The sequence below is a fragment of the Aspergillus neoniger genome, assembly GCF_003184625.1.
Source record: "Aspergillus neoniger CBS 115656 unplaced genomic scaffold BO87scaffold_46, whole genome shotgun sequence".
In the NCBI taxonomy this organism is placed as follows: domain Eukaryota; kingdom Fungi; phylum Ascomycota; class Eurotiomycetes; order Eurotiales; family Aspergillaceae; genus Aspergillus; species Aspergillus neoniger.
The window spans coordinates 165,750-178,543 of record NW_020291174.1 but is presented as its reverse complement, the minus strand read 5'-3'; the positions used below and the strand labels follow the sequence as shown (position 1 = coordinate 178,543).

Sequence of the window (12,794 nt, the reverse complement as noted above, 5' to 3'; positions counted from 1 at the left end):
TCAGCACCATATTCCAGTAAGCACTTTAAGCTTTAATGCCATTGTACAAGGCGGCAGTACATCCCTATGCAAACAGGTGGGGGTTCAGTATGAATGTCATTAGGGTGCTTCGAGTATGGCAGGCCATGATGATCCTACAATGTATGCCCATCCGGGACTTGGTCGGACTTAATGAGAGTCTTTGATCCACTGGTTGATGTCATCCATGATGAATTTGCCATATCGCCGAGCAGGAGAACCTACAAATACTGCGCAGTATTCACCCCCGCCTATCTATCATCAGCTAAACAACATACACGATCAACTCCACTTATCCACTCCCAATCCAACACCATAATCATGTCTTCCAAATACGCTGCAGCCCACCAGTCCCCTCAAGGACCCGGTGACGCCCGCCCAACCGCTCTCCAAATCATCAAAGACCAAAACCTCGAAGACAAGCTCTCCGACAAAACCATCCTAATCACCGGCTGCTCCTCCGGACTAGGTGTCGAGACCGCGCGCGCACTCCACATCACCGGTGCAACCCTCTACCTAACCGTCCGCGATGTCAAAAAGGCAGAGGCCAATCTCGGCGACTTAGCCAAGAGCCCTCGAGTCCATTTTCTTCACTTGGAACTGAACACCCTGGACTCCGTGCGCGCCTGAGTAGAAGACTTCAAGTCTAAGAGCAAGAAGCTCAACATCCTCATCGAGAATGCTGGCGTCATGGCGTGCCCGGAAGGCCGAACAATAGACGGCTTTGAGACTCAAATCGGCAGCAACCACCTCGCGCACTTCCTTCTCTTTTACCTTCTGAAGCCCACCCTGCTGGCTTCGTCAACACCCGAATTTAACTCCCGTGTCGTGATCCTTTCCTCCGCCGCTCACAGAATTTCAAGCGTCCACCTCGACAACCTCAGTCTCGAGGGCGAATACGAGCCCTGGAAGGCATACGGCCAGAGCAAGACTGCAGGGATCTGGGTCGCTAACGAGATTGAGAGACAGTACGGTGCTCAGGGCCTTCATGCTTTTAGTTTGCATCCGGGTGGCATCAATACGGATCTCCAGCGCCATACTTCGCAGGAGCAGCAGACAGCTTGGAGTCAAGATGAAACACTGATAAAGATTTTCAAGAGTCCGCAACAGGGTGCTGCCACGACTGTGCTGGCGGCTGTCGCCAAGGAACTTGAGGGCCAGGGAGGGAAGTACTTGGAGGACTGTCAGATTTCTGAGCCATATGACCCTAGTAATGGTCTCTGGGGTCCGGGGTATGCTTCTTGGGCGTATGATGTGGACGGAGAGAGGAAGTTCTGGAAGTTGAGCTTGGAGTTGGTCGGCCTGAAAGATGAGTAAATTTATCAGTGGTTTACTCTCCTTCCTGTGGGACGAGAGGCGTGATGTAATAATTCTGTATATAGCTAGTCAGTCTTCTTGGGATAAGAATGGAAGCATGACTTTATTATTCGCCATACTAGACCAGTCAACGTACGGTTGTCAATAATGCAAAACTGTACGCTAGTTCATCAAGAAGCTTAGAGCATGAGAGATAATGTAGGATATGAATATGTCAACCGTGATCGCATAATACAACAAGCTACGCATTGTTAAAAGCAGCCATTCTTGAGGCTAACATCTCTATTCCCACATGGCTATGTGCTAGTGCATAACCTGGACAAGCACAAATGGCTCTCATCATTGAGTACAGCGCGGATAGGCCGGAACTTGTGCAGGTGGAGCAGACGCCGGAGTTCTATGAATTATAGAGTATGCATCAAATATCACGATTCTTTGGGTCTTTACTTCTTTAGTGTGCGGTTTTTGAGTTGTTTTTGGATATGTTCTGTGTGGCACAAAGTTGATTGAATTTGAATTGATCATAAAAAGCCATAGCAATAGTTCATCACTCATACGTACATAACGTCGCATCATAACACATAACAAAATGGGATGGTATACAAAAAACGTCTCTCAGCCAAGTATTACAATGATGCAACTCCTATAAACAACAAGAGACATCATTTCCTGAGCGTGATCATGAAATCCGATGGAGCCTATCATAGAAGTGTACTACCGGCTTCCAAGTGCTTCGGAGCTCCACACATATCTCCTAACAGGCGGAGCAATCAAGAATTACACTTCAGTTGTGTGAGGGCTGAACGTCTCGTTTCCACCGCTCACCTGCGGAACATGAGAAGCCCCTGCTTTGGATGAAGTCGAGCCGCGGCGATCGTACGGATCGATGTCGGGAAACACGTATTTGGAGCTCTTCCAGGGCGGTACTTTCATAACGTACATTGTATCGATCTCCTCCAGTGTACGGCCACGGCCTTCAATGACAGCCACGTAAACCAGGCCCGCCGCAAGGAAGAGGCAGCCGGCAAAGACGTAGCCGAGCCGGAAGTCAATGGCACTCGTGATGAAGGGGGTAAAAAAGGCGAGAAGGAAGTTCCAGAGCCAGTTGGATGCTGTGGCGAGCGACATGGCGCGGGCACGGAATTCGGAGGGATACAGCTCTGCGATAATGGTCCACACCATGGGACCCCATGTTGATGCGAAACCTTTGTAGCGGTTAGCAGCTGGGACTAACTGGACTAGAGTGGAGAAATGCCATTGATGACATACCAAGAATAAACAGGCAGGCGAAGACAACCATGACCACACCTGCTGTGTGGGTCCGTTCGGGGTTTTCGTGGTCGAGGGAGAAGTGGCCCACTGAGGCGAAAACCATAAAGCAGACAAACATCCACAATGCTCCTGTTATCAGGGATCGTCGACGACCATAGTTCTCAATCAAATACAGCCCTAGGAATGTTGTTCCGAAATTTACTCCGCCTAGGATCATTTGTGTAACGTAGGAATTTGAGATACCGGCGCCTCGGAAAATCGTAGTTCCGTAGTAGAAGAAATAATTCGCACCAGTTAACTGTTGCAGTGCTTGAAGGGCGACTCCAACTGCCACGCGATATGTCATGCGGGGTGCATGGAATAGGTGGGACCAGGTTATCTGTCCGCGTTCCTTTTCCTCCACGAATTTCTGCCGGATTTCGTTGATCTCGAGCTTCAGCATTCGGTGATTTTCAGGAATCCCGTACATTTTCGAGAGGGTACGGGCTGCTTTAGCCTCCTTTCCATGACGATAGTCGTATCGGGCACTTTCTGGGAATAGTGCGATTCCGAAGCCCAGGATGATGGCCCAAATGTAAGTGACGCCCATGGGAATACGCCAGGATCCAGTGTCATTCCGGTCTTCTGTTCCGAAGTTGATACAATTAGCGACGAATATTCCAAGTGTGATGAAAAGCTGATAGGTGCTGTTTACGTTAGCCTCCATATTATAATAATACCACAGGTTTGTAGGCATACCTAACAAGTGATCCACGAATGTGCCTAGGTCCAGTTTCTGCTTGATACATGGGAACAAGCAATGATAGAGCCCCAACGCCGAGACCAGCTACCCAACGACCCATGGCGACCTGGTACCACTTGCCGAATGGAGAAGAGATTTGTATGGTTATACCAACACACACCATGGCACTCCAGCCGCTGATGGACCATTTCCGGCCAATGCGATCTGCGATGGGAGCCGCAATAAGAGCGCCGATCAAGGTACCGATTGATAGCTGCGCTTATCAGCAAGTTTGAACTTGGGTCAAGCTGTCCATGCGTGTCTTACCAGCGCGACGATCAGACCCGAACGGGCATTGGAGAAATAGTATGTTCCGTCGGCATGCTGTTGTCCGTACCTTTGGAGAAAGTTCGGCATCTCCAAGAAGCCCGAAATCTGGCCAGTGTCGTAGCCAAAAAGAAAACCACCCATTGACACGAAAATACCCATTAAGAAAGAGCGCCACGTGAGCAGAGGGATAGGTGTATCCACTGTCTCCTCTTCAGATTTCTGGCCATTGGGGCCGGTGGCTTGCGCCTCTTGCTGCAACACATCACCATTGAATTCGTCTTGCGGCCTCTTACGAGGCATTTTGACCTTTGGCAATCTCATATTTGTCATTTAAAGTAGGTGTCGAATTTTCAGACCGTAATGGCACAGTCTCCCTGCGGTACTGAGCTGTGAGAGTCAGGCATGAAGCTCCAAATATATAGACGAAGGGAGGATTGGCAGCAATTCCGCATGATGGGTCCGTGATGTCATCAATTAGACTGGACTCGCTTGCTTCTTTGTCTGGTTGTCTGTCAGGCGAAAAGGAACTCGTCTCCAATACTTTGTTCGGACAAGGGTACCCCAGCATGAGTGTTCAGCTGCTCACGTGGTGGTCCTGAACTCTGGCCCATGGGACTCCGCATCAGCCACTGATGTTCTGACATGGGCCGAGATTGTAACTCTGGGGTTCGGGGAATTCGGTCATACCGAACATGTCATGCTGCATGCATTTTGATGGGGAAGACCGATCTCTGGTTGGGATCCGGGGAAAGTCAATTCTTATGTCATCACTCAGAGGGGAAATTACCCCGGCACATATGACAGGTTGACTTGCAACAATCCAATGGCAGCTGTGTGAATGCCACCTGGGTTCCATGGCTCAAAATCGGTCCGCCAAAGCTCGGGATCTGGGGTCTTGGCCTACGTCTGAAGCCTTCCCCGCGCGTTTCGGTACATTTTTGATTCTCGTCATATGTCCTTTGACCGACGAACCATCGGTAACATGCTTTTATGGCCCCGTACCTCTTGCGGCGTTCTGAATGGCATGATCGATATTTGGGTTGAACAGCGTTGCACTGGCCACTGCAAGGTCGACCTCATAGCCGGAGTCCCCGCCGGGTTTGATTATGATTTGCGACTCATCTTAGGAGGGGGTGTAGGGATTTGTATGTCAACTTCGACTGTGTACTTGTGGTGGAAGATTGTCATCAGTGGGATGCTGACACGGGGTCCGGCAACTCGGGTGCTTGTGCTCAGGGCGGTTGATTGCTCCGCGATGCTATAACTAATATCTGCACGCCGTGGCGCCTGCTATCATCTTAGCTGAAGATTGGTCGGAATCCGACAGAAGTAAACCAGAATTCAAGGTACTGTAGTATTAGCTCTGACAATTCTTATTTGATAAACACATTCAAAATCATGACATCTGGACTGCTATTATCTCCAAGAAGGTTGCCAGGAGCTGGTGACTGAAATGAGCTGGTGAAGTTAAAACGCGGCGACGCGTCGGTCCCGTCCGACATCACCTGATTGGTAGGAAGTAGCATTACTCGGGCTCCTACACGGCACTTTCCGTTTGCAGTCAACGTAAAGGGAGGCTTGTATATTGCTTATAACACGGATTAACAGCCACAAATGGTATTGTAGCATGAATCAAGTGTACTGGCACTGCGGAAGGTCGCTAATATAAGGGAGAACACAACCTAGGCTAGGGGATGATCGTAATGGCTTCTCTTATCTGGGGAAGTGGTAGCCATGGGTATTCTGAGTGTATCTACAGAGAATTCTAATCTCTTACCAGATACCACCCTAGCGGTACTACTTATATCTGGAGGATAGGACATCCCTAAAGCGCACAGGATCTGCTGCTAGAGGCAACAGAATCGGGCGGAAAAGAGGCGTGGGCAGGTGAGACGGGTAGAAACACTACACCGGGAGAACTACTAGTAAGTAAGCAAAGTATAGATAGAGTATAAACAGGGCATGATCATAGTATCTGGTAGTGAAGAGATTGACCCATGAGGGAATGATTGAAGTGCGAAATCCATGCGGAGGTAACATCCGGTCTATACGGGCTATGGAATGCCGCCGTAATAGTAAGTAAAAGGTGAATCAAGCGGGTCATCATCGGTAGTAAGTGACTATGAACATCAACTGATCGCAAATACAACTTCTAACTAGGGAACTCCAAGAGGTCAAGATGACAAATGTATGCTGATAACTAGTATTTTCTTGCGCTTACCTTTAGTCTCAAGCCAGAGACCATTGGAGTCAACATAAGAGGCGATTTTGAAATACAGACCATATTCTAGAAAAGGGGAGAATCTTTAAGGATTGATTTGTGTAGCCAAAAGAATTGCAGTCCTTCAACAAGAAACGGGGCTGTGGTTTAGTGGTATAATATTCCCTTAGCATGGGAGAGGTCCGGGGTTCGATTCCCCGCAGCTCCAACCTTCTTTTTTTCCCCTTCATATTGACTCACACACCCTTGTTGCGCCCTTCCGTCCGGTCGGACATGCCCACCTTCTTAATTTAACTCTTTAATTGTATCACACAGCATTGTGCGACCGTTGACACCAGCACTCTCAAGAAATCTTTTTTTCTTATGGCCTAAATTGACGGACTTAGTCGAAGTCGTCTCCTCAATTCCAACGACAAGCTTCCGACCGGGGTACCAAAACCCCGAGCGACGTTTTACCATGGGAATATACCAAGTACCCGAGTCCATGGAAGTATCAAGCACTGGACTCTTTGGTACGCTAACAAAGTAAGTATAAGCTTTCCTGAATTCTACTAACCACGTCTCACCTGCTTGTAGTAAAGATAGACGATAGCTGGTGCTGCCAATAGCGGATTCTTTCATGCCGAGTTCCCGCTCACTCGAACAATGGTCTGTGGATCTTGCCGTGGACAGCTCGCCCATACCCTCTGTTACTCTGGGATTATCTCTGCTTGATAAGTAGCTAGGGTGCCACTCGGACTAAGTAGCTGGATATCTTATCCCGTATAAATCCCGTGGAAATTAAACATGGTTTGCCGAGGTAACCTACAACTAGTTATATGGTATATTGCAATACTGCGTGGAACCACCGAGAGAACATCTGAGAATTGGAAAAAGCTATGTATACAATGTGCATTAAATCAACTAGCGAGACCAATATTTATGTATGTTCATTCAAAAAGGTTCCGGCCAGACAACATTGAGTGGTGTAGTATTATGCAGTCACCTCACCAAGTACATAAAATCAGAGGCGAAAACATCCTCAAACCGTCGGTTGACTCATTCCTCAACACCATGAAACAAGCGCAGCATGCCTTTGGCAGCGTGCGCTCCAAGAGCCTTTAGACTCGCCATCCCCATCATTTCGAGCACACTAATATCAAACCCGAAAACCAACTTCCACCACTGTCTCAACTCAATAGCAACAAGGGAATCCAATCCCAAATCCGACAGAGAGGACGATGTCTGCAACTCTTCCTCTGGTTTCAACAGGAAATCACATACCTTCCTGCCGATCTCTTGAGCGAGGAACTGAGCAGACTCAGACTGACCCAGCAAAGTAGCGTCGCCCTTCGCCTTAGTGATGAAGGACTGTAGATCATTGCTGGAGGATGCATTTACTTTGGGATTGGCATCTTCATTCCTATGGTAGGCTGCCATTCGGATATCGCCCTTCCACAGAGAACGCTCACCCGGGGTACTTAAGCACATGTTGGAGCGAACTCCAAGATAGAAGTTCCTCGATGTCGAAGTCACCGGCCTCAAGAAGCTCCTGCTCGGAAACCGCACTTTCTAGGCCACCAGTATGCGTAAACTGTTGCATGACTCCCCCATTCTCCGCCACGTATCCCACTTCTTCGACTGCACCTATCTGGATGGCACAGGCCGGAAGCCCCAGGTTCGAGCGGTATTGCGCAAAGGCGTCCATGAAGGTATTGGCGCCCGCGTAGTTAATCTGGCCAGGCTGTCCAATACCACCAGAGAGGGAGCTGAACATAACAAAGAAGTCAAGATCCGCGTTAACAAGCGGTGGAAGCTGGCACTGGGTATTCTTGTGCAAGTAGGTACATCTTACTGTTGAATATACTTGCTGTGATAATCTGCATAGTGTTCCAGCAGGCGGTCTTGCCTTTGTTCTAATATTCTCTGTTCTACCGGCCCGTTTCCCACATCAACCCGAAGCGTCAACTGACGAGTCCAGACCAAAGTCAATCAGAATATGGAATAAGATCGTGACTTCTTTCCGACAGTTAGACCTCGTTGGTTCCTTTCTTATTTTTACAGCATGTTTGTTTATCATTGCAGCTCTCCAAGAGGGAAATTTCAGGCTCCCATGGTCCTCCGCCATGGTAATCCGTTTCCTCGTGATTTCAGGACTGTCTTGGATTGTATTTATCTTGTGGGAGTGGTTTATTCATCGGCTTGACTCCGAAATCATTCCAATGTTCCCATGGAGGCTGACAATGAACCGCGCTTTCATGGGTGCCGCGTTGTATGTTTCCTCTTCTTCCAAGCTAAACAGATCCACTGACGAGCCGACTTCTAGAGGATTCTTTACAACGGGTCTAGCCTTGACAGCCTGTGTTCTCAATCTTCCACAAAGATTTCAAACCGTTAACGGAAGCTCACCGATTGGAGCGGGCGACAAGCTATTGGCATTTGCGCTGAGCTGTCCTATTGGAATCATGGCCTGTTCATTTTCAGCTGGCCGTCTCAAAGTGCCGTTTAGCTACATTGCGTTGTTTGGTATTATTTTTCAGGCTATAGGGTTGTTTCTTTTCTCGGGAATCGCGTCTACCACGGAGCTTTGGACGGGCCAATTTGGATATCTGGCACTGGGTGGGCTGGGTGTAGGTCTATCTATGGCTACATTCACCATGATCGCGCCACTTGTGGTAAATAAAAAGGATCAGTCCATCGCCTTGGGAATTGGACTGCAGCTTCGAATGCTCGGTGGTGTTTTGGGCGTGGCAGCGTCGGCTGCTATTCTCAATCATTATCTTCAAAGCCGGCTCTCATCCATCCTCCCACCTGAAGAGCTGAGCGCTCTTTTAGAAACAACCGAAGTAATTCTGTCATTTCCATCAGAGATCCAAATTAGTGTCCGCGAGGTTTTCGCAATGGCTTACAGCGCACCGATCAAGCTTTCGGCGGTATTTTCTGTCGCTCAGTTATTGGCCCTTGCGATGATCTGGAGAAGACCGAATATCAGATATCTCAAGGAGTAATAGTATAATTTTATTCTGCGGACCAGATATACTATTTCGATGATGATGATGATGATGATGCTGCTGCTGCTAAAGCCAGTGTCTGACGGAGTTACTTTTAACTGTATAAAAGCGCAATAGCCAAGATGTCGATCACCGAATGACGGGAATGACTTGGCCATCGAGCGATGTGACATTCCATGCTTGCTACTAATTAGAACAAAGTCCCATTCATTTGCCTAAGTCATTTGGAGAACAATAAAAAGAAGATGCAAGAAATATAATAAAATTGCACCCGCTATGAACAAATTGAATATATTATCCAAGTCAAGAAAGACTTGGTACCATGGCAATTTGCCTCTCAGAAAAGTCATCGTACTCAGATGCAGATAACAAGGCAAAGGCGTGACTGATATTCAACCAGGTAAGCTAGGATTAGATATGTGGCATACGTAGTCATATATGTAATCAACCTAGCGTAACGCCCACTGAGTATAGTCCCCATTTACCCTTTTGTAGAATACCGTTCAATGTTAACGAGCTATATATACTCTTGGTCATAGTGACTGTGCCGCGCGTGTTTGTATGAAGTTGTAGTAAGGATATGGCCAAGATTGAGTACCATTCCACCTTTATTTGTAAGGATAGAATTATATGAGACTCTCTTGATAACAATGAGAGTCAAGGGCAGCTTTTCACGGTCCAGGACAGATGCAGGGATGGCAATTGGGGGTAAGTACTGCTAATACCTGAGGAAATCAGGCTCAACTATCATCTTGGCACGGGAGAAGGCGGAGACGAAATAAGATACAGTGTCTGCCAAGTGCTTATTGAACATCAAGTTCCCCACGTTGTATGGTTTGAAGACACTCTCGTCCACTACGGTGTCCCTACTGCTGTGTTTGATCTGTATATTCTGGTCAAAGATATTGAGCTGGCTGCCAATCTTCTGGCTAAGGCCGGGTGGAGTTCCGATATGCAATTACCACATCTCGTTGGAAATGCAAAGTGGACTTGGTGGACTTCCCTCAACAGCGCTTGATATCCCCAAAGGGCCAGACGAGAACTGTCCTCCTTCCTGCGGCAGACTGGAGGTTTTATTTAACACACAACGCTCGATTGGAATGGGTGCCTTTAGAGATCATGCCGTCGCTCAAGGTGCCATTTCCGCCACTGGCAAGCTTCCTGGATGCGCTAATCGAGAGCTGGCTAGAATGTCCCAGCAACTATGAAATGCTATCACTCGTTTTGGCTTGCCAAATCTCTTATCTCTACGCGCATGTTCCAGCTTTGAAAGAGAAGTCGTTTGCCGAGCAGCTGAGACTTGAACATCGTCAGTTTCACTTTGATGTGTTGGCAGGAATGGAGACTGGTACAATTCCGTTTCGGAAACATCAGCTAGCAATTCGTGATGCGCTGTTACGGGGCCAGTATGAATTGCGGGAGTGCTCTGCTTCCCGTGACAATAGGGATTTGTTTGACCCCTTTGGAGGGATCAGTTTTGAATCAGTTGGGGAGGAGGAGCACGATGAGGATTCTCATGAGTCCCACATAGATTGACTCCTAAGGGAGTCTGTTCTTGTCAAGCATGTATCAATGACCATATTTCAACATTTAGATCATACTGATATTCCTGGTTTCCCTGAGGTTCGTGGCATATCGGACAGGAATCGTGAGATTATTTTTGAACAGGAGAGGTTATCGCGTCATACCATTACGGACTAGTTGCCTCCATACGTATGTTAGTTGCACATAGTCAAATGAGTGAGTAGCGTTCTAGCTGAGAGCGATAATGCGACCGACATCACCTGCATTGATCGGGACGCCGTCATCACGATCCCACCCCGACCTGGCCGTAGGGACGCAACATCTCAAGCAAAACTGCCTAGCTGGGGTATCTATATATGGAACTGTCGTAAGCGAGGCTATAATGGGAAGTTCTACCATGTTGCGCGAACATGATGCATTTGGTGATATGTCAAGTGAAATGGTATGTCAGCTTAGATGGTACATACGCCTCATACTTGATCTGATTACCCCAAGACGTGCCCGGCTACTGTGGAATAAAGAATCCAGACCTTTCTTCTCGGAACACAAGATCATGCTACCGCCTCACTCCCTAGAAGCCTTGTGAAATGAGCGCTGCTTGATTTTGGGTAAAACAGCTGAAGCTGGAGAAAAAGCTGATGAAGCTTCTGATATAATAACTCTAATCGACGAAAATAAGACTGCGGCCTATCATGATTTGTGTCACAGTTTGTCAGGCTTTCCTCGTTGTCAGACATCAACCGCTGGACAATTTATGTATGAAATTTTTGCGTCTGGACGCCCTGCGGTATAACGCTCTTCTCCTGGAGGTCAACCCAACGTTACATAATTGCTTCTCAAATTATGCTAGAGGACAAGTTTGTTAGTAGCTTCTATTTAGTTGACAAAGAAACCCGTTTTCATAACAAGGTGATGACACTACCACTACCTGCTCATTTCACCGTCTCGCTGTCAGCAATGCTACCCGAGAGTTGCACAGTCCATCATGCAGCACCGTTATTATCTTTGTGCTGCCATGAGCTTACACCTGGGAACATGTCGGAGCCAGCTTGGCAAAATATATACAGATGCCTAAGGCTATATCACATTTGCAGGAAGCAATCTAATATAAATACGTCCTTCTCGCCTACCATATCTCTACCATCACCAGCAACCACACTCAGCCAAGGAACAAATAAGACATTCCAATATATCCAAAAAGCACTCAAACCTTGTCAACAAAATGAAGGCTCAGATCCTGGCTGTTTTGAGCGTTCTATTCGCTCTCGCTCCCGCCGTACCCACCACGTCCAATGTAAGTAGATTCTTCTCTAGCAAACAGAACCTCAAACCTACTAACCCACCAAAGAGCACCCAGAATGTCACCGACATCATCAACAACATCCCTCAGTCGTCCAATGGAGTCCTGTTTCTCGGCAACGACGGCGTTTTGAGATCCGTTGACGCAGCCAACCGGGTGGTCTCCTACCAGCAACTGAGCCCGCAGCAAATCAGCCAGTACATCCAAAATCTGCCACAGCGGGATGCAGCCCGTCTTCAACGCGTGTTCCAGGGCGTTGACGGCCGCGAAGTTACGGACCTTGACCAGCTGCTCAACCCTGGTTCTGACCAGCTACCATCCAGGGCGCCCAGCAGCGTGTCCCAGTCACTGCCCACGGGTACTGGAATGCCAAGCCAGGATATGTGCAGAACGGCCGATTGTACCTCGCAGAACACCTGTCGCCAGAATGGATGCAATAGCTGTCTTCAGGCTTACCAGATGTCCAATGGATACTGCCACTAACTGAATGTTGAGATCGTGGGGTGGGAGTGATTGTCCCTGCCTACGGGTCTTCGATTGGTCCTGTTTCGCTCGTTTTTTTTTTTTTTTTTTTTTTTTTTTTTTTTTTTTTTTTTTTTTTTTCACCGCGGGCTTGTAGTGCTTCTTGTCAATGTTTGTCTGGGTTTGGCCGATACCCGGGTGATGGCAGTCAACCTGCGCAAAAATTGTGTTTCGATTCTTTTGTGTCTAGTCTGTCCTTAATTTAGCTTATCGAAACAGGAATATATGCACCTAAAACAGAGCCTGTCCAGAGTGAACGACGGAATTTTAGTAGAAAGTATTAAGTGCTGGATGCATGATGCAACCGCAGATATAATCAACTTGAGACTTGTGTCAAAATCGAAGAACTTTGTTGAAAGGAACTTGAATGAGGAAAGGAACGGATAATGATGGATACAATAAGGAAGACCTATACTGTCTCGTCAATTTGACCCCTAAAGAAGAGGCATGTTGTCGTGTCTGAATACTAGACCAGGGACACATGGGTATTGACTTTACACAGTATCGTGTGATGTCATCGAGCTTTCGGCCAATCTTCACCTCAATTCCATAAATAGAATTAACGGGGTCTGCACAGCC

The 12,794-nt window shown here is 47.6% G+C and overlaps 6 protein-coding genes and 1 non-coding gene across 7 annotated transcripts; 5 read left to right on the top strand and 2 right to left on the bottom strand.

Annotated features, from left to right (window-relative positions):
• Positions 1-339: 339 nt before the first annotated feature.
• BO87DRAFT_430423 (short-chain dehydrogenase) lies at positions 340-1,335 on the top strand (the record flags this gene model as incomplete). Its single annotated transcript, XM_025627544.1, has 2 exons — positions 340-636; positions 679-1,335. The coding sequence occupies 2 exons, from the start codon at positions 340-342 to the stop codon at positions 1,333-1,335; spliced, it is 954 nt and encodes a 317-aa protein (XP_025475124.1).
• A 777-nt stretch (positions 1,336-2,112) lies between these two features.
• Positions 2,113-3,958, bottom strand: BO87DRAFT_319327 (sugar porter family MFS transporter; the record flags this gene model as incomplete). The annotated part of the gene is made up of 4 exons (XM_025619841.1): positions 2,113-2,540; positions 2,605-3,293; positions 3,346-3,602; positions 3,656-3,958. 4 exons carry the CDS (start codon positions 3,956-3,958, stop codon positions 2,113-2,115), a joined length of 1,677 nt encoding a protein of 558 aa, XP_025475123.1.
• Positions 3,959-6,015: 2,057 nt separating this feature from the next.
• Positions 6,016-6,087, top strand: BO87DRAFT_t241. Its single transcript has one exon. It is a non-coding gene; the product is annotated as a tRNA-Ala (tRNA).
• Positions 6,088-6,917: 830 nt separating this feature from the next.
• Positions 6,918-7,650, bottom strand: BO87DRAFT_319389 (beta-ketoacyl reductase; the record flags this gene model as incomplete). Its single annotated transcript, XM_025619846.1, is given in 2 exon segments — positions 6,918-7,426; positions 7,440-7,650. Coding segments are annotated over 2 exon segments (720 nt in total), but the record flags the coding sequence as incomplete, so codon positions are not given.
• Positions 7,651-7,654: 4 nt separating this feature from the next.
• Positions 7,655-8,866, top strand: BO87DRAFT_319338 (uncharacterized protein; the record flags this gene model as incomplete). Its single annotated transcript, XM_025619842.1, has 3 exons — positions 7,655-7,698; positions 7,747-8,130; positions 8,185-8,866. Coding segments are annotated over 3 exons (1,110 nt in total), but the record flags the coding sequence as incomplete, so codon positions are not given.
• A 325-nt stretch (positions 8,867-9,191) lies between these two features.
• On the top strand, positions 9,192-10,405 carry BO87DRAFT_401188 (uncharacterized protein; the record flags this gene model as incomplete). The annotated part of the gene is made up of 3 exons (XM_025625588.1): positions 9,192-9,194; positions 9,600-9,839; positions 9,881-10,405. 3 exons carry the CDS (start codon positions 9,192-9,194, stop codon positions 10,403-10,405), a joined length of 768 nt encoding a protein of 255 aa, XP_025475120.1.
• A 1,210-nt stretch (positions 10,406-11,615) lies between these two features.
• On the top strand, positions 11,616-12,176 carry BO87DRAFT_419556 (uncharacterized protein; the record flags this gene model as incomplete). Its single annotated transcript, XM_025626951.1, has 2 exons — positions 11,616-11,687; positions 11,742-12,176. The coding sequence occupies 2 exons, from the start codon at positions 11,616-11,618 to the stop codon at positions 12,174-12,176; spliced, it is 507 nt and encodes a 168-aa protein (XP_025475119.1).
• Between the last annotated feature and the right edge of the window lie 618 nt (positions 12,177-12,794).